The sequence below is a fragment of the Pan troglodytes genome, chromosome 3 (assembly GCF_028858775.2).
Source record: "Pan troglodytes isolate AG18354 chromosome 3, NHGRI_mPanTro3-v2.0_pri, whole genome shotgun sequence".
Taxonomy (NCBI): Eukaryota; Metazoa; Chordata; class Mammalia; order Primates; family Hominidae; genus Pan; species Pan troglodytes.
In genome coordinates this window covers 171,247,308-171,268,160 of record NC_072401.2, presented here as the reverse complement: position 1 = coordinate 171,268,160, position 20,853 = coordinate 171,247,308, and the positions used below count along the sequence as shown (strand labels likewise).

General features: G+C 35.8%; 1 protein-coding gene across 41 annotated transcripts in view; it reads left to right on the top strand.

Moving 5' to 3' along the window:
* Positions 1-20,853, top strand: part of NEK1 (NIMA related kinase 1) — a 212,279-nt gene that overhangs the window by 17,827 nt on the left and 173,599 nt on the right. For 33 of the 41 annotated variants that reach the window (XR_008547808.2, XM_054683926.2, XM_054683923.2 and 30 more), the window contains 7 exons: positions 4,075-4,158; positions 5,366-5,433; positions 6,145-6,231; positions 7,264-7,318; positions 9,325-9,525; positions 13,964-14,024; positions 17,794-17,945. Coding sequence is in view for 40 of the 41 variants with exons in the window: in XM_054683926.2 (XP_054539901.1) it covers positions 4,075-4,158; positions 5,366-5,433; positions 6,145-6,231; positions 7,264-7,318; positions 9,325-9,525; positions 13,964-14,024; positions 17,794-17,945 (708 nt within the window). In the remaining variant the exon portion in view is untranslated. The remainder of the gene's footprint in view (positions 1-4,074; positions 4,159-5,365; positions 5,434-6,144; positions 6,232-7,263; positions 7,319-9,324; positions 9,526-13,963; positions 14,025-17,793; positions 17,946-20,853) is intronic. The other 8 variants (XM_063809186.1, XM_063809190.1, XM_063809187.1 and 5 more) reach the window with 2 other exon arrangements.

Genomic DNA, 20,853 nt, shown 5'->3' with positions numbered 1-20,853 from the left:
GGATAAAAATGGAGAGCAAAGTTACTGACAAATCTCCAGGGCCTTCTCTAAAGCATGCATTTTGTGAAATATTAATAGTATTTTAGCTATACAGACTTAACCTAGGAAAGACTGAGCATCTTTTTAGATTTGGCAAGTCTTCCCAGGCATGTTGTATAGCAGTGTTGAGCTAATAGTTTTAGTGAGAAGTATCCTGAAATTTTTTTTTCTAACAAATAGGTAACATTCTTTGGTTACTTATTTAATCAAAGTGACAAAATATTGTAAAATGTAGATGAAGGAAATATAAGGATCTTCACAGTGAGGAACTTTTGTTCAAAAAACATAACCAAATGATAAAATCAGTATAAAGCAGAGAAAATTATTCTGGTAGACATGAAATATCTACTCTTTGAGCAGATTACACAGACAGTAAATGGTAAGCTTACTTTCTTCTGGTTAGAAGTTCCAAGATCAGTTTACCATTCTAATAGAGAAGCCAAGTTCAAATTTTTCCATTAGTATAATGTTTGGCAATAAAAGCTCATGCCTTTAAAAAATTAATGAATAAACCCATCAAAGCTGAGCATACTTTGGGAAAATTCTAATACATTTTATTACACATAGAAATCTCAGTTTTGGAGCAGAGAAGATGGATTGTGGTACTGGTTGGTGCTATAAGGCCGTCTGTACTAATGCAAAATAACATACAACTGTAATTCAGACAACTATATGATAATTACTGTATGGTTCTTGATATAATACAACATAACATTTGAATTTAAAAGTCTTCTGAGCAAGAGAATCCCATTTTCGAAACAGTATTTTGTAAATATTAATATGAAACTAATGTGTGATGAAATAAAATGCACAGATTAGAAGCAGGGTTACAATTTTTTTTTTTTTTTTTTTTTTTGAGACGGAGTCTCGCTCTGTCGCCCAGGCAGGAGTGCAGTGGCGCGATCTCGGCTCACTGCAAGCTCTGTCTCCCGGGTTCACGCCATTCTCCTGCCTCAGCCTCCCGCGTAGCTAGGACTACAGGCGCCCGCCATCACGCCTGGCTAATTTTTTTGTATTTTTAGTAAAGACGGGGTTTCACCGTGTTAGCCAGGATGGTCTCGATCTCCTGACCTCGTGATCTGCCCGCCTAGGCCTCCCAAAGTGCTGGGATTACAGGCGTGAGCCACGGCGCCTGGCCAGGGTTACAATTTTAAAGGGCTTCCGTCACCTCCAAGTCCAACCCCATGTGGTCAAACCCTAATGTAGCAAGAGTCTGAACTAGGGTAGACAAAGGGAATGAAAATGTAACATTTATATTTTATAAGCTGTGCCTTTCTTCTCTGCTTTGCTTATATATTCCATCAAAACTGAGCTCAGAAATCACCTCTTCTGTCCAGCTTTATTTTATCACCTCCAGACTGCGTTGCCGCTCCTTCTGTATGCTTTTTCAACTCAGGGCATTACTCCCTTTAATTACTGGTTTACTTACCCATCTCCCCCAGTAGTCTTTGATATGGATCAATAAACAATGGCCCATGAACCAAATTTGGCCCCCTATCTCTGTTAGTTTTATTAGAACACAGCTAAACTTAATTGTTTGCTTATAATCTGTGGTTGCTTTTATGCTATAATGGAAGACTTGAGTTGAGACAGAAACCATCTGGCTTGCAAAACCTAAAATATTTACTGTCTGGCCATTTATTGAATAAATTTGCTGACCCCTGATCTCTGAGCTCTTTCATTAATTTTTTTTTTTTTTGCTAGTTCCTGCACATATCTGGTACATTGTTGGTACTGAATAAATTTTTGTCAAATTAAGAAGTACTAATATGGGAAATATGGTAATAGAAGAACACTATCTGTGAAATGAGACATGAGTGGTTTCTAAGATGTGTTCCATTTCTACTGGTAAACTCCATTTTATCAGTAATACTCAACTTAACATAATTTTCACTTTCTTTTTCCTGACCTCTCCCTTGTTGAATTAATTGCTGTCTTATTGTATATATCTCTGTTAAAAGCTTATGCAATTATTATAGGTATTTGTGAGTATATTCCTTATCACTGTACGGACTCCTTAGAGAACTGTTTTTGATCTTTATACTTAAAATGCCTTACGTGAGTATAGAAAGGAACTTAACAATCTATGTAATCCTCATTAAATAAATATCTATAGAACTGAACTGAGAGTTGTTTTTTTTTAAAGAAAATTGTTTTTTAAAAAAATACTGAAGAGATAGAGTAAAAGGTAAACATGTTACCTTTCATTCCCTCTTCTGCCAGTCCACTTCCCTGAGGTAAACACTGTTAACTGATTGGTAGCTATCCTTCTATGCTTCCTTCCTTTATTCCTTCTTTCCTTCCTCAGTGCACACACACAATTACATAGATTCAGGTATGGAATATAAGCATATTTTTTTAAATAGGGTTATACTATGCATACTGTTTTGGAACTTCCTTTTTTCACTTAATAGTACATAAACAGTATACATAGAAGTGCTTCATTCTTGTCAGTGACTGCATAGTATTTCTAGTATAGGGATAATACAATATATTTAATCAGGCCCCTTGATGAACATTCAGGTTGTTTATATTTTTGGGTTCCGGCTAACAGTGCTGTAGTAAATATCTTATATACATGGTTTTATATTTCTGATATTATTTGTAGGATAAATTTGAAATTGAAATTGCTGTTTCAAATGGTATGTGAATTTAAAATTTTCACATATTTTGACAAATGATTATAATTAACCTTTTCACAAACACCTGTGAGAAAAAGGCTTCTTTTCCCAACATTCTGACATACAGTATGTATTATTTCGTTTTAAGCAAGATAATATAGTATCTTAATTTTTTTTTTTTAATTTGTGAGGGAGTTTAGTACTTTGTATATGCGTTTTTCGGGCATTTTTTCGCCCCGTCATTTGCATCTCCAGTCTTTTGTCCACTTCTTATTTTGGTCTGCCAGTACTTTTCTCAAGTGATTTGAATAACTTTTGCATCTTAGAGAACTAGCAATCTATCATTTATGTTGCAGGTATTTTCTCAAATTATTATTAAACTTGATTATGTGTATTTTGCTCTACAGTTGTTTTAAATTGTATGTAGTCAACTTTATCAGTCTTTTTCGTATGACTTAAGCATTTTATGTCATGTTTTGAAAGTCCTGCTTTAGTCAATTATTACAGATAATTAACCTATGTTTTCTTTTATTATTTTTTTTTAGTTTAAAAATGCCATGTACTTGGAATTGTTTTGATGTTAACAATGAGATAGAAATTAAGCCTTTTTATTTCCAAGTGGCCGTCTCCAGAGAAGAGTGTTTATATATAATAAATGTGGGAAGAGAAAAAAAGTCAGAGATGTCTTCCAAATTTCCAGCTTGATTTTTTTCCTTTTGTGATTTTTATATTTTTAAAAAGCATTATAGAGGTCAGATGCAGTGGCTTGTACCTGTAATCCCAGTACTTTGGGAGGCCAAGGCAGGAGGAACACTTGAATCTCAGGAACTCCTGAGACCAGGAGTTCAAGACCACTAGCCTGGGCAACATAGTGGGACACTGTCTCTATAAAAAAAACAAAAATAAAAAACTAGCTGCCCGTGGTGGCACACACCTGTAGTCCTAGCCCCTCGGAGGCTGAGGCTGGAGGATCATTTAAACCCAGGAGTTTGAGGCTGAAGTGAACTATGATAACACGACTGCACTCCAGCCTGGGTGATAGAGCAAGACCCTATCCCTAAAGAAAGGGGAGGGGGGGGCGTTATAGAAAAAAGATGTATTAAAAACAAAGAAGAATCACCTGTTTGTCTTAATATTATAAAATATAAATTATTTGCATTTTCACTCATAAAGTTACTTTCCATGTTTGTTTTGATTTATAAGAGATGACCCAGTAACATCTCTTACATTTTGGATTTAGTATGTGCAGAGCTTGTGTTGACTTGAATATCTATTTGATGTCAGTGCCTACAAAGTTAAAAGAAATTGTAGCCTAAAATATTTTTTTAAGGATTTAGTTCGTCTCATCCCTAAATATTCTTGAATTCTTTTAATGGTCAAAGAGAGGCTTGACAGATCTGATTTTTCTTCCTAGATTTTGGACTGGTTTGTACAGATATGTTTGGCCCTGAAACATGTACATGATAGAAAAATTCTTCATCGAGACATTAAATCTCAGGTATGTTATTCTGTCACTGATAACTTCTGAATGGATAAAGACATGGAACCTTCATTGTTTTGGGCCAAAATTTTTTGAACCTGATTTAGTGTGCATCAGATTATCTGTCTTGTCTCTTCCTTTTTATCCTATTCATCTGCATCCTGTATTAGATCTCCTGCTTGCTTCCCATACTCTAAAAATTACTTTCCTTCCCAGTCTCTGAAACTTACAGAACATTTTTTATAACTCCAAAAAGAACCTTGTACCCATTAGCAGTGAGTTCCCATTCCTCTCCACCTAGACTCTGGTAACCCTTAATCTGCTTTCTGTCTGTGTGGATTGGCCTATTCTGGACATTTTATATAAATGGGTATTATGAAATATGTGCCTTTTGCCTGTCTGTCTGTCTGTCTGTCTGTCTATCTATCTATCGTTTTTGAGACAGAGTCTCGCTCTTTTGCCCAGGCTGGAGTGCAGTGGCGTGATTTCAGGCTCACCACAACCTCCGCCTCCCAGGTTCAAGCGATTCTCCTGCCTCAGACCAACGAGTAGCTGGGATTGCAGGCACCTGCCACCATGCCTGGCAATTTTTTTTAGTTTTAGTAGAGATGGGGTTTCACCATGTTGGCCAGGCTGATCTTGAACTCCTGACCTCAAGTGATCTGCCTGCCTTAGCCTTCCAAAGTGCTGGGATTACAGGTGTGAGCCACTGTGCCTGGCCCCTTTTGCCTATTTCTAAGTCATACTATTTGGTTTTTTTTGTTGTTATTGTTGAGTTATGCAAGTCCTTTTCTTGATAAAAGTTTTTTCTCAAATATATGATTTGTAAAAATTTTCTCTCATTTTATGGATTGTCTCTTTTCTTGATGGTGTCCTTTGATGCACAAAAGTTTTTAATTTTGATAGTCCAATTTATCCTTTTAATTTTTTTGCTTGTGACGTCATATCTAAGAAACCATTCCCTAGCCCAATGTCATGAAGATTTATTCCTATGTTTTTCTCTAGGAGTTTTGTATTTTAGTTTTGATATTTAGATCTAGACTCCATTTTGAATTAATTTTTGTTTATGATTTGAGGTAGGGGACTTCATTTATTCTTTTGTATGTGAATATCCAGTTACTCTAGCACAATTTTTTTAACTGGATTTTAAATTTTATGAAAAATGTTGACTTAGAACTGGACTGTAACAATATTTCTAGGGTTTTTTTTTTCCTGTCTTTTACAGAACATATTTTTAACTAAAGATGGAACAGTACAACTTGGAGATTTTGGAATTGCTAGAGTTCTTAATAGGTAACATGAATTTTAAACTTTGTTTTGATATAATGTTTTCAGCGAACCTTCAATCCATGATGATGTATATGTGATGATTTATAGTATCTTTAAGTACATTCTTTACTGGGATGTTGCTTTATTGGGACATGTTCTGAGAAAGGCATCATTAGGTGATTTTGTCAGTGTGTGAATATTATAGAGTGTACTTATACAAACCTAGATGATAGAGTGTGCTACACAGGCAGGCTGTATGGTGTAGCCTATTGTTTCTGGGCTACAAACCTGTACAGCATGTTCTGTACTGAATACTGTAAGAAGTTGTAACACAATGGTATATATTTGTTTAAACATAGAAAAGATACAATATAAAAGATAAAACATGATATACCTTTATGGGACACTTACCATGAATGGAGCTTGCTGGACTGGAAGTTGCTTTCTGTGAGTGAGTGAGTGGTGAGTGAATGTGAAGACCTAGCACATTTCTGTATGCTACTGTAGAGTTTATAAACACTGTACACTTCGGCTATACTAAATTTATTAAAAAATAAAGTAATTGCTCTACAGTGTATGTCAGTCACCGTGTCACTAGGTGATAGGAATTTTTCAGTGTCATTATAATCTTATGGGACCAGCATCATATATGCGATCTGCTGTAGACCAAAAACAACATTAATGTGGCACATGACTGTGTCTTTAACTTCTCCAATAATTTTATTTTTCTTCTAGTACTGTGGAGCTGGCTCGAACTTGCATAGGGACCCCATACTACTTGTCACCTGAAATCTGTGAAAACAAACCTTACAATAATAAAAGGTATTTAAAATGATATTCATTATATGATGTATTTCCTTTCAATTTTTTTGTTGTCATGTTTATTAACCTTTGGAATACTATTCTAAAATAAATAATACATACATGTAAACACATATGTATATATAAAATGTTGCTAATATATGGTGAGGGGAATTGTAAAAAAGCTATTTGATTATCTTACTGGAAGAACAGCAGAAAGAATCACCTTATTATTTATGTTATAATTGAAAGTAGAGTGCTTTCTTTGGTCTTTTCTTCATGATAGTCACTTCTTATTAAATTATTGCTAGTATTTCTTGAACACACTATAAGCCAGGTACTGTTTCGAGTTCTAGGTATTCTCTTAGTCTTCACAGTAATTTTGGGAGATGTAGGTATTAATCATTCCTCCTCTTCTTTATAAGGAAACCAAATGCAGAGAGAGGCAAAGTAACTTCTTTGAAATCCTTGAGTCTAATAAGTGGTGGAATCAGCATCCAAACTAGACATCTGGCTCCCAAGCCCATATTTCTAATCACAGCACTGTAGTCTGGCTAGCAGACTATATAATATGTGCGTAGAAAGAGCAATTCTACCATTAAATTCCAGCTACCCTTTATTTTCTCTAATTGGAAAATTCCAACCAAGGTAACATTAGTCAGTAGCTGTTGCAAATTTCTTAATACATTTTTAATGTCCATTAAATTAGTATTTTGTTTTATAATTTTTAAAATCATGGTATTTTACAAATAATTGAAAAAAGTTTGAGTTTTATGAAATAAAAATAAAATTTACATGAATTTTTTTGATATTGTTCTTTTAAATATTAAATTTCTTTAATGAAGCTTCAAAGTAATTGTTGGGGCAACCATTTTCTTTTTCCAATCTGGGACAGCTACTTTTGTCATTTGATTATGGTTGAAATTTTTAGTTTTAAAGGAAATTTTTTCTGGAGCACATATTTTTCCAAAACACTTTTATGCTGTTTGTGTTTCCTTTAAATGAAAAAATTTGAAATACTTAGAGGAAATTTCTCATTTTTATCTTCTCCAGTGACATTTGGGCTCTGGGGTGTGTCCTTTATGAGCTGTGTACACTTAAACATGCTGTAAGTAGAAATTTCTGAAATACTTTTAAAGTTATGTTAAAAAGTGACTATAATGTTTTTATTATATTTTAAGTTATATTATCTTTCAGGTAACCCTCATCCTAGAAATTCTCCTCTAAGTCCGTTTTTGGATTTCTCATTTTTTCTGAAGTATAAATCGATTTCCCTTTGTATATGTGCATATCTAGTATATTTGCTATTTTATAATATTTCATATTTTCCAGAAAATTATTTCTAATGACAGAAATAAATTTTGCTATTTTCTTAATGTTAAATTTTGTATGAATTTGATATTTCAGCTTAATAAATTTTACTAGTTTTGTTTTAGTGAATTCTTTCAAAACACCCAGATTGAGTTTGGAATTGAACTAATTTAAAAAATTTCATTCCATATACTCATTGATGACTTTTATCAATTTGAGTAATCATTAATTCAGAGTATTTAAAATTTTTACTTTTGAGACTTTTTTGGAAATAACATATAACACACTAAAAAGGGGGAGGGTTCTTGTCCTAAGTAGGTTTAATCTTAAAAAAGCAGTTTTTTGAAATGGAAAGTGATTAACATTTTTTACCCACTGATTAAACAATATTGTATTTTCATTACACAAAACCTCAGAAAATATAAATAAGTGAATAAGGTTCATAAGCAGTTCTTCCAGCCAGTATTGACTACCTGTAAAATGAAATTTTTTTTTCTTCCCCAAAAGTTTGATTAGACTTTATAAGAAGTTTTATAACCTGACTTTATTGCTTAATACTATTTGGGGAATATTTTTTCTTGTCATTCTTTTTAATGGTTGCATACCCTTTTACTATATTGCCTTAGTTTTTTTTTTTCTTTCTTAAGGAAAAAAGCATAAGCTGACAAAGTAATGTGGGATGGTGGTTATCAGATGCTTATTTGAAATAATCGATCAGTTTTTCTGCAACACAGTTATTTGAGCTTTAAACCATTGGTTTGTGGGTTTTTAAAAAATCTTTGCAACTACATTGTTCTGTCACCATCTCTTCTTTATTTTGGGATTGTTTACTCTTAAGTAGCATGTGTCTTAAGATACATGAAATTCAGTAACTTACCCTTTATGAAGAGCGTGTCAATTGAGAGATAAACGAAAGTGCATTGGAATAGAGAACCACATCTTTTCTGCATTTAGGATTCCTATTTAGGTGTACAGATGTTTCTATAAGATTGAATTTACTCAAATGACATTTAGGAGAGCTCAACATTTAGTAGAACTTTTGTAATCACTGATGCCTAATTTATAGTACATTTTATTTTATTAATATGTATATTAAGAAGATATCAACATTGTACAATTGTTCTGTAATATTTTAGTGGAGATATCAAAAGCTTAATATTGCCCTCTTTCAAAATGAAATCTTCAGATTTTAAACTGCCCCACCTGTTTTCTTTTTACTTTAAAGTTTATATTGTGTTTAATTCTGACATATATATTCCTATTAAGATATTTTTTATATTGCTGATTTCCATAGCTTTTAGGAGCATCACACGCACACATAATAGTGAGCATTGTCTAAAAGGAAAGTATTAGTAGTTTTATTTATTATATTTTCCCCCAATACTTTTAGTTCTGTAGTTAATTTGTTGTTCTAGTCATTACAACAGAGGCACTAAAAGTCAGGTCTTAAATGAAGACCAGCAGGTTGTTCTTTTTCTGCTTGTGGTTCTTTGGCCCTAATTTTGCTACCTCTAAGGCATAACCTTTCACCATTTGATTATTGTCATAGTTTATGAAACGTTTATTTAATACATCCCATCTTTAAATATTTCGAATAAGTAAAAATTACTCTTATTTTTTGAGGGCTGATATTAATTTATAGATAACCAAGTAAACTTTGCTCTAGAAAACATATTCTAATTATTTGGAAGAGGATTGTGTTTCTATTCTATATTGGTAGGAAAAGAACTATTTCTTATTACCGATATTCTCAGTTTCAATTTATATATGTTTCCTATATGTTATTTATTTTCTGGAATTTAGTTTGAAGCTGGCAGTATGAAAAACCTGGTACTGAAGATAATATCTGGATCTTTTCCACCTGTGTCTTTGCATTATTCCTATGATCTCCGCAGTTTGGTGTCTCAGTTATTTAAAAGAAATCCTAGGGATAGACCATCAGTCAACTCCATATTGGAGAAAGGTTTTATAGCCAAACGCATTGAAAAGTTTCTCTCTCCTCAGGTAAGTTCTTTTTCCTTTAAAATTAAACAGTAGGGTTATGTTGCTTAGCTAAGACATGGCCTCCAGTGTTGAGGAGAGCACATCTGGATCTTGGAGGAATGGTGTGCCTTTTTCAAACTACATTAGTGTCACTTTCCTTTCCATGGTCTTTCTTTTTCTTCAGACAGAGTATTGCTCTATTGTGCAGGCTGGAGTACAATGGCAAAATCATAGCTCACTGCAGCCTCAAACTCCTGGGCTCAAGCAGTCCTTCTGCCTCAGCCTCCTGAGTAGCTGAGACTACAGGTGTGCACCACCACACTCAGCTAATATTAAAAAAAAATTTTTTTAGAGACAGTCTCATTATGTTATTCAGGCTTGTCTAGAACTCCTGGCCTCAGGTGATCATCCCACCTTGGCCTTCCAAAGTGCTGGGATTATAGGTGTGAACCAGTTCGCCCAGCCTTTCCATTCTTATATGTTTTCTTAATGTTTGCTTTCCAGTTATGCGTTTTTCCTCTGTTCTCTGGATTTCTAACTGTAAAATCATTGAGCATTTCTGTGCTTCACTCTCCTCACCTGTGAGCAAAGGGATTATTAAATGTATCTATAAGGTTATTGTGAGAATTAAAAGTGATAATACACATAAAGTGCTTAACGTCTAGCATGTAAGTGCTCAAAATATTTAATGTCTTAAATATCACCTACATATCAACGTATTTTACTAATACAAATTTTTTTTTAATTATTTTTGAGACAGGTTGTAGTTCTGTTGCCCAGGCTGGAATGCAGTATCATGATCATAGCTCACTGCAACTGCCATCTCCTGGGCTCAAGCCATCCTTCCATCTTAGTCTCCCAAGTAGCTGGGACTACAGCCACATGTCACCATGCCCAGTTAATTTTTGTATTTTTTGTAGAGGCAGAGACTCACCATATTGCCCAGGCTGGTCTTGAACTCCGGAGCTCAAGTGATCTGTCCACCTTGGCCTCCCAAAGTGCTAGGATTACAGGCATGAGCCACCACGCCTGGCCTATAAATGTGTTATTAACGTAATTTATATATTATAGTTGTATTCTTTTTGATAGGAAATGACTAGAAACCATTTATATGTAGGTATACTAGATTACTGACTCATGATTTCTCCTTTAGTGCACACATGTAGGTGCATAATAAATATTTGTTGAGTTTAACTGAATTTTAATTTCACAAGATTTTTAAAGCAATCTATATCAAATCAATTAGCATAAGTTATTCATAAAAATTTGATCACCTGAAATTGGAATTGTTTTACTTTTCTGGTTTAGTGAGGTCTTTGTTAAATAACTGTTAACCTCGTCAGTAAATAAGATATTCACCAAAACTATAGTTTTTTTATATTAGTTTTATATGCTCATGGAGAAGAAGGAAGTATCATATATCCTTCTGACTTAACAGAACATGCATGTGACCAAATACTCTTCAGAAAACAGATGTTGATTTTACTGTTACTACCAGGAGAATGCATTAGTATGCAAGAAAGCCAAATAAAATTTGGAGATTAAAGGTTACTTGTATAGGTCATAGCAGCAGCCTCTGAAATGTGGGTGTCTTACAAGACTCCTTTGTTATAAATAACGTTTGCGAGGACACTTTTATTATGTAGCATACTATTGTTTTTTTGGCAGCCACTAGAGAATAAACAATGACTTCATTTAGTCTTGCTGAGGTTTCTTTCTCCCCATACCAGGAGTTGGGACATACTGTCTCAAGGCTGAAGTACTGGAATTTAGCTAGCTAGCAATGAAAGAGAAAATATTCAAGCCTAAAATGTGCCAAACTTATAATATGAAAAGAAACAAGGGTAGATTGTGATTATTCACAAATGGGATATTTGACATTATGTGTTTATTATATACATAGACCCTACTTGTTACTATTTAAGCACCACTTAGATTTCATTCTTCATGAAAACCTTTATCTGCTGTTCCTCAGATTTATTTTCTACTATATATCGCTTGTTGTTTAAAGATAAAAACCTTTATCTGCTGTTCCTCAGATTTATTTTGTACTATATATCTACTTAGGTGAGAAGCTTTGTGATACTTTTTTTTTTTTTTTTTGAGATGGAGTCTCACTCTGTCACCCAGGCTGGAGTGCAGTGGTGCAGTCTCAGCTCACTGCAACCTCCACCTCTGGAGCTCAAGCAGTCCTCCCTCCTCAGCCTCCTGAGTAGTTGTGATACCTTTTTTTAAAGGCTATAACTTTGAAACAATTCATGAGCTTTAGTGTAACATATAAACTATTATTTCCAGTATCACTGTAATGCTCCCTACCATTTTAATACCTCAGTCCTCTCAAGGCCATCAACCGTGGTTGATAGGGCCTAGTTTTCAGTCTTGGGCACTGTGGCAACTTCTTCCTGGATATGGCTTGAAAAACCATGGATAAGTTCTGATTCATTAGGAATGTAGGGGCTGTCCAGTGGAATGCTCTGTGATGATGAAAATGTTCTATATCTGCATTGTTCAATATTGCAGCCACTAGCCACATGTGGTTAGTAAGCACTTGAAATGTCCTTGGTATAACTGAAAAGCTTCATATATATATATCTTAAATTTTAATTCAAATAGGTGCATGTGGCTAGTGGCTACTCTATTGGACAACATAACGTAGGGTTTTCAGGATCTTCTTGGATTCTATATGCCCCATCTCTCAATTCACATGAGCATTAACACAGGAAAACAAAGACTTCTCCAACAGTGGAAGAAATGATTAGATTTGGGGACAAGATGGAGATCATAAACCACCTGTTTTCTTCCAAGAAAAAGAAAAGGAAAAAAATGCATTTGTTGAGAAGAGAACACACGTTCACATGGTTGCTCTAAATTGCCTGTGAGCCAGACTTGGCTCTTACATTTGTCCACTAGTGAAAAGGTTCTCAAACTTTAGCATGCATCAGAATCACCTAGAGGGCATTGCTGAGTCTCACCACAACAGTCTCGGTTTCAGTAATTTTGAGGTGGAGCCTGACAGTTTGCATGTTTACTAAGTTCCAGGTAATGCTGATCCTGCTGGTATGAGACTTTGAGAATTGCTCTAGGGGTTTTCTTAATGGGAAAAACGACCCCCTCAGATCACGTATTTTTTTTTGCCTATTGGAGTGTCTGGACCACTGTTAATATAGGAAGATTCTCTCACCAAGAATCAGTTCTCTTGAAAAAAGAGAAAATTCACTTGCCTTTGCCTTCCCCACAAAGTAAGAAAAAAAAGCATAAATCGAGTTAATTCTTTGTTGGTATCATAGTTTTGAAGTTAAGGAGAGAAAAATATGGAGTAAGGAGAAAAAATTACTTGCAGAAAATGTAAATGATTTTTGTTCCTGATTTATAAACATCTATGTTTATAAATGCTGGAGAATATATAATGGAGCGTTTATACTAATATTAAATGGGTACATTTGTTAAATTAAGAATATTTACATATTCAATAACTTAATAAAATTAGTTATAATTTATAATTATGAGCTACAAAACTCATTGGAGATGTTAAGAGGATTCAGAGTAAATTAAAATAACTGAGAGATTACTAGATAATTTCTTTTGATAATGAAGAGATTCTTCAGTAGTTTTGAAGAAAGTGAAGGCTATGGATGCACACAGAATATAGAGATTTTTCCAGATAGGTAGTTGTGTTAAATTGCTGAGAGATGAAATAGGCAAGTAATGTATGGATGCCTACCTTGTTCATTACATTAATTTGAGAAGAAAGCCTCTATCTGGAGAACTAATAAAAATAAATTGGTGCTGGGCACGGTGGCACATACCTTTAATCCCAGGACTTTGGGACACTGAGGAAGGAGAATCACTTGATCCCATACATTCGAGACCAGCCTGAGCAACATAAGGAGACCCCCATCTCCATAAAAAATATACCAAAAAAAATTTTTTTAAATCAGCCTGGCATGGTGACACACGCCTGTGGTCCCAACTAATAGGAGGCTGAGATGGGAGGATTGCTTGAGCCTAGGAGGTCAAGGCTGCAGTGAGCCATTGTTGTCTCACTGTACTCCAGCCTGAGCAACAAAGTGAGACCCTGTCTCAAAAACATACACCCACAGATACATACATAAATAAGATTGGGAGGGAGTAAGCATGAGAGGAATTTATTGAATGGATTTTTTTTTTATTTTTCTTAATTTTTAAAATAGAGACAAGATCTCACCGTGTTGCCAGGGCTGAACTCTAACTCCTTGCTCAAGCGATCTTCCCCTCAGCCTCCTAAAGTGCTGGGATTTCAGGCATGAACCACGACACCTGGGCTTCTTTTTTTTTTTTTTTTAACAACTTGGTTTTAGTACAGTTTATTTGGCAGCATAATTACTACTGAAAAAGGGGAAGATGTATTATAATTAATGGGTAGGTTTTTTATTTTGAAAATGTAACATCTTTTCTAATTTTTTTTCTCTTTCAATCTCAGCTTATTGCAGAAGAATTTTGTCTAAAAACATTTTCAAAGTTTGGATCACAGCCTATACCAGGTAAATGAAATCTGATATGAAGCCTTTCATCTGTTTGCGATAATCAACCCTAATTAAACTGGAAATATATGTAGATATAGTAAGTTGGGATAATTCTAGGATAAATTTAATCCAGAGAAAATGCACCTTAGAATTATTAATGATTTATGGCAATATACAGTTTCTTATAAATTAATAACATTCTCATTTATTGTTCATTTTATTTAAATGAAATCTGGCTTGAAATCTTATGTCTTTATCAAATGCCTAGCTGATATTTTGAGAACGTTGTTATAGAATTATAAAATGTCCAATTTTGGTGTAAATCTTTATATAAAATATTATCTTTTTTTTTTTTTTTTTTTTGAGATGAAGTTTCGCTCTTGCCCAGGCTGGAGTGCAGTGGCACAATCTCGGCTCACTGCAACCTCCGCTTCCCAGGTTCAAGTGATTCTCTTGCCTCAGCCTCCGAGTAGCTGGGATTACAGGCATCCACCACCAAGCCCAGCTAATTTTTTGTATTTTTAGTAGAGATGGGGTTTCACCATGTTGGCCAGACTGGTCTCAAACTCCCGACCTCAGGTGATCCACCCGCCTCGGCCTCCCAAAGAGCTGAGATTACAGGCGTGAGCCACCGCACCCAGTTGTAAAATATTTTCTTTGAGAAATATTTCATATTCTGAATTTTTTTAAGTAAGTGAATGTGAAGTCAAGCACTTCATTAAAGATAGGTTTTCTTTTAAACAATGTGACCAGTGGTATTAGAATCATTGTAAGATTGTGGATATGGTTATATACTATGTATATGTATTTAGATGTATCTATGTGAGAGGGAAATTATTTTTTTCCTGAATAGAATGATTTCAGAATGGATTTCTAAAATCAATGGAAGTTATTTAATACGTGAAGGGTATATTGTTTTTCAAATGTAATTATTTGTACTACTCCATTTTGAGTTTGGACAAATTAATAAAAATATGTATCATAAAAATGAGCCCATTTAGCTAGAAGTGGTATGACAGTGCGTTCTCAGGAAGGCAAGCTGCATTTAGCCCGTCTTTTTTTTTTTTTTTTTGAGATGGAGTCTTGCTCTGTCGCCAGGCTGGAGTGTAGTGGTGCAATCTCAGCTCACTGCAACCTCTGCCTCCCGGGTTCAAGGGATTCACCTGCCTCAGCCTCCCAAGTAGCTGGGAATACAGGTGCCCACCACCACGCCCAGCTAATTTTTTGTATTTTAGTAGAGACAGGGTTTCACCCTGTTGGCCAGGATGGTCTCAATCTCCTGACCTCGTGATCTGCCTGCCTTGGCCTCCCAAAGTGCTGGGATTACAGGCATGAGCCACCAGCTGCATTTAGCCTTTCTTAAAGACCCTTAGACATCCTCTCATTGCAGAGACCACCAATCCCTGAGAAGTCAACTCACTTAAACAGAATTTACAAGAGACCAAGAATCAGCATGATTTCTCTGGGCAGTGGGCAGTCAAGCTTCGTAGAAGTCATATCTTAATCAAAAGGCTCTTTGTCACAAAAGCTGGAAATACCCAGTGTCAGCACGTTCTTTCCACATGGATAAACCCATATAGAAATTAGAAAGTAATTTGTCGTAAGAGCATTTGGTTGAATGAAATGCTTAATAGGAGTAGTATTACTGATAAATACTTTGTCGCCTCCAGTCCCCTATGTTAAACTTCATGCCATAGGTAGCCTTGTCAATGATCCTGAAAAATACTCTAAAATCAGATAAGTAATTCTTTCTTTTCTCTGGAAAGTAGATGGGACTGTTCATATCTGTTTCTTAGAAATCTTTATTTTTTATGCTTTTGCGCCTCTAGCCCCTTTTCTGGCATGCGCTGTATTTCTTTGATTCTATTAACACGTTTAGCCAGGTTGCAGTATTGTGACTGTGTGTGTATATGTGTGTGTGTATGTTCTAATTTGATTGTACAGTTGAACTCTCAAAGGGAAATCTTTTTTTTCTCATGCTTCCTGGTTTCTGGGTCAAGATGCAGTTGGAGTATGTGTTTGGAAAACCTTACCCTATCACGTCGTATATCCCATATTGTCAACAAAAATTACTTCTGAATCTCTAAAATGCCGACTTAATGGCTTATATTGTTTTTATTTTTAAAACAGTTTACTAAATTATATGCAAAATAGATATTTATTATAAAAATGTTTTAAAAGAAAAATTACCCCAATTTTAACACACACTGTTATATTTGATATATTTTTCTGTGATGATATATGCATAATAACTACAAATTGAGAATGCGTTATTAGAAGTTTTGTTTCTTTTAATTTATACTATTATATGATGAACATTTTCTATTACAATTACATTTTTTTGAAGAACTGAGTTTAGTGGTAGGATTTCATTTTGAACTACCAGTTAAATTTTTTTCTCCTTTCCCCTCCTAAAAAGTAAGAACACTTCTGGAAGAGATTGATTTAAATTGATTTAGCACAATATAAAATCCTGAGCTAGAGAGCAGTCTGCAAGTGGAAGAAAGCAAGCTGCTGCTTAGGCTTTAGGGGAGTTTGAGCAGAGGGGTATCTTGGCAGATATTAAAAATAAGAGAGGGAAAGAGGGTTTCAATAAGGGTTTATGTAGACTCTGACTTCTTTTAATATCCTCCAGAGATGTGAATAAATAGTAGAATTTCCTTTTTATTACCTTAGGGTGTTTTTCTTGAACTTATCCCTTCTAAGACTGAACCTCATCTAGGCTTCATTAAGGGTTAAATACATAATACTGCAGGGTTTATTCTTGTGCATGGAGTTTCTCTGATTATTTCTTTAATATCAAGTCATAAATAATATTCTTAATATAGATTGCTCTCCAGAAAGTGTAACCAATTTATATTTCTGCCAGCAGTCTTTAAGGTACCCATTCTGTGGAACCCTTAATGATAATGATTGTTTTAAGATATTTCTTTTTTGTCAGGTCTATAGGTATAGATACCATTCAGACATTATATGAAGGAAAAAAGTTGCTTATATTGATGTAATTAATGCTTAACAGTGGCTCTTGATTATCTTCTGATTTTGAAAGTAGTTTCTAAAATGTGAATTTTTAAAAAACTATTATTATTATTATTATTATTATTATTATTTTTGAGACGGAGTCTCACTCTGTCGCCCAGGCTGGAGTGCAGTGGCGCAATCTCGGCTCACTGCAAGCTCCACCTCCCGGGTTCACGCCATTCTCCTGCCTCAGCCTCCCAAGTAGCTGGGACTACAGGCGCCCACCACCAGCCCAGCTAATTTTTTGTATTTTTAGTAGAGACAGGGTTTCACCATGGTCTTGATCTCCTGACCTCGTGATCCACCCGCCTCGGCCTCCCAAAGTGCTGGGATTACAGGCGTGAGCCACCGCGCTTGGCCTTTATTTTTAACAGCTCTATTGATACATAACTCACATACCATACAGTTTATACATTTGGTGTCTACAATTAAATTTTTTTTAGTATATTCATGATTAAATTATTTTTAGTATATTCACCGATACGTGCAACCATCACTCACAGTCAATTTCAGGGATTTTTTTTTTTAATATTAAAAACTTCAACATGTTAGAGGAATTTGGCTTTTAGCTTCTGTCAAAAAGTGACTTTAGGGTAAAATAGTTAAGGCATTAGTAAATACTAAGGGATGAATTAAGATATTTGATAGAAAGTTTAAAATACTATCAATGATTATGAAAATTAAACAGTGCTATCTTGAAGAATTCTGAAAGTAAAGAGTTAATGTAAAGAACTGCAGACAAAATTCTTTGTATCTTTTCATCTAGCTAAAAGACCAGCTTCAGGACAAAACTCGATTTCTGTTATGCCTGCTCAGAAAATTACAAAGCCTGCCGCTAAATATGGAATACCTTTAGCATATAAGAAATACGGAGATAAAAAATTACACGAAAAGAAACCACTGCAAAAACATAAACAGGTATGATCATGTTACATACCATGTGTTAATAACAAATTCAATTCAACCTTATTTCATTGCAGCTCAATTCAGTTACCTTGATATTATAGGATTACTTTTATTAAGTTACCAAGGAATGTCCTCCTTCTGTGTTTTACCAGTCCTCTAAAACTGAGAAGCCTTACAGGAGTCATAAAAAGTCATTAAGTAAATATATTAAGTAATATAATTAGTGTAATAAAAAGCGAGTGACATTATAAATGAAATAACTTTTGAGCAACCTAAGCAGAGCCATTTGTTTTTGTGCATAAATGAAATAAATACCTATGACATTCTTGATAAAAATCTGGAAATATTTGGTATTTGAGAATTCACAGTCAGATAAACAGAATCATAGAGCTGGAAGGAATGTGATCATATAATCTACTCTGTCATATTTCAGATGAAAAATGAAGACCTGTAGAATTTAAGCGACATGCCCAAGAACACAGTGATAGTTGCAGGAATTTGACATTTTCTTTATGTCAGTAGCTGCATGCTTTGGTATATGGAGCTTGTTTCATTTTGGATTACATACACATACATATACATATACACAGCCTTAGATATGTGTGTATACACACTGCTGTAAGATAAACTTTATATAGTAGGAATGATCAGTCACTTTGTTTAAAATCTATCATAGGTCAGGTGTGGTGGTTCACGCCTGTAATCCCAGCACTTTGGGAGGTCAAGGCGGGTGGGTCACTTGGGGTCAGGAGTTCCAGACCAGCCTGGCCAACATGGTGAAACCCTTTCTCTACTAAAAATACAAAAATTAGCCAGGTGTGGTGGCGCACACGTATAGTCCCAGCTACTCAGGAGTCTGAAGTGGGAGAATCACTTGAACCAGGGAGGCGGAGGTTGCAGTGAGCCAAAGAGTGCGCCACTGCACTACAGCCTGGGTGACCATGAGATTCTGTTTCAAAAAAAAAAAACAAAAAAGAAATTTAGAAAAATTATAATAAACAATAAAATGAGAGATTGTAAAAAAAAAATTTTTTTTTAAAGCATGCAGTAATAGCAGATACAGGAAGCAGCTGCTATTCCTAGTGCTGAGGCAGAGTACCCAAAGAAGACACAAATTTTTAAAGAAACCCTAACCCCATCGCAAAGGCTGAGATTCAGACCTTACTGGGTAGGTATGGCAGTAGCTCACTCGATGGCCCCACAGTCTGGGGCTGGCAAAGAGGAAAGTGTCCACTGTGGAGCTGACGAAACTCCCTGCGAAACTGCCTGGAGTGTCAGTAGAATGTACTGGGAAGCCACTTGAGGAGCCGTTGAACTCCCTGGGAAGCCTGCTGGGGTGCCAGTGGAACTTATCTGGTGCTGCTCTAGCTGGGATGCTGGCTGAGGCACCAGCAGAATTCTGTGGGAAGCTCTTCTTGCAGGTGCCGCTGAAACTCACAGGGAAGCTGGTAGGGGCACTGGCCAAACACTCCTGGAAGGTGCCCGTAGGGGTGAGTGCTGCTGTTTGTCCCACTTGCTGCAGTAACAGGAAGAAAGGAAACACACTAATCAGGAAGAGAAGCTTCTGCCTTTGCAGTGACCCTCTCAGTTTTACTGACAAAGCTTAATATTGTGTTAGCAATCAAAGAAGAAATGTTTACAACGTCCAGCTCTAGCATCACAAGCTGGACAATGAAGAGTAGATTTGGAGCTGAGGGGCAATATGATAACTGGCCTGCTGGTTTTATCTATCTTTAAAAAGATGTATTCAAACCTAAGTGGGCCAATTCCATCTTATCGTTTTATCTCTCTTTACTTCAGTCACCACAGGAAGCCTAGGACTCCAGCTTTCCCTCACTGCCTAGACTCTCCTATTGCTGTAAGACTCTGGTCATACTCTGATCTGCCCCCACCCCTGCATAGTTTTCTATAGGTTGGTGCAAAAGTAATTGGGGTTTTTGTCATTGAAAGCAAAACCGCCATTACTTTTGCACCAACCTGTAATCTCTTCCAGAAAACTCTCTTATAGTACATTCTTGGCAAAATCCACTGTATTTTAAACTTCTAAAGATGTCTTCACCTTTTTTGCTTGAAAACCTGGTTTGTCCCTGAACACACTGTTGTGCAGCTCTCTTACATGCTGGCTGTTTTCTCTAATCCCTTAATATTATTGGGTCTAGAGGTAGGATGAAGGAAATGTTTCCCTTGCTTCTCATTGCCAGACTCTCCCTGCTGCCTGATCCTGCCATTCTCCTCATCCCTCTACCTTGATGCTTTTGCTACCAGACTGTATCACCTACTGCTCTTCTGTGTTAAGATCATCTGTAGACACTTGTCTTTTTTTTTTTTTTTCTTTTGAGGTGGAGTCTCCCTCTGTCGCCCAGGCTGGAGTGCAGTGGCACAATCTCAGCTCATTGCAAGCTCCGCCTCGCGGGTTCACGCCATTCTCCTGCCTCAGCCTCCCGAGTAGCTGGGACTATGGGACTACAGGCGCCCGCCACCACACCTAGCTAATTTTGTTTTTGTATTTTTATTAGAGACGGGGTTTCACCATGTTAGCCAGGATGGTCTCGATCTCCTGACCCCATGATCCGCCCGCCTTGGCCTCCCAAAGCGCTGGGATTACAGGCATGAGCCACCACGCCCCGCCAACCGTTGTCTTTTGAAGAGTTTAACACCTGACTCACTGTCACTCCTTCCAATATTGTCATAATTCTTTACAGTTTTAGTATAAAAAAAGATGATACTTCCTGTAGAACATGGCCTTTTGTTTTCATTTTCTTTCTTTCTCTTTTCTTTTCTTTTTGAGAAAGAGTCTTGCTCTGTTGCCCAGGCTAGAGGACAGTAGTGCGGTCATGGCTCACTGCTGCCTTCACTTCCTGAGCTCAAGCAATCCACCTCCTCAACTTCCTGAGTAGCTGAACCACAGGCAAGTGCCACT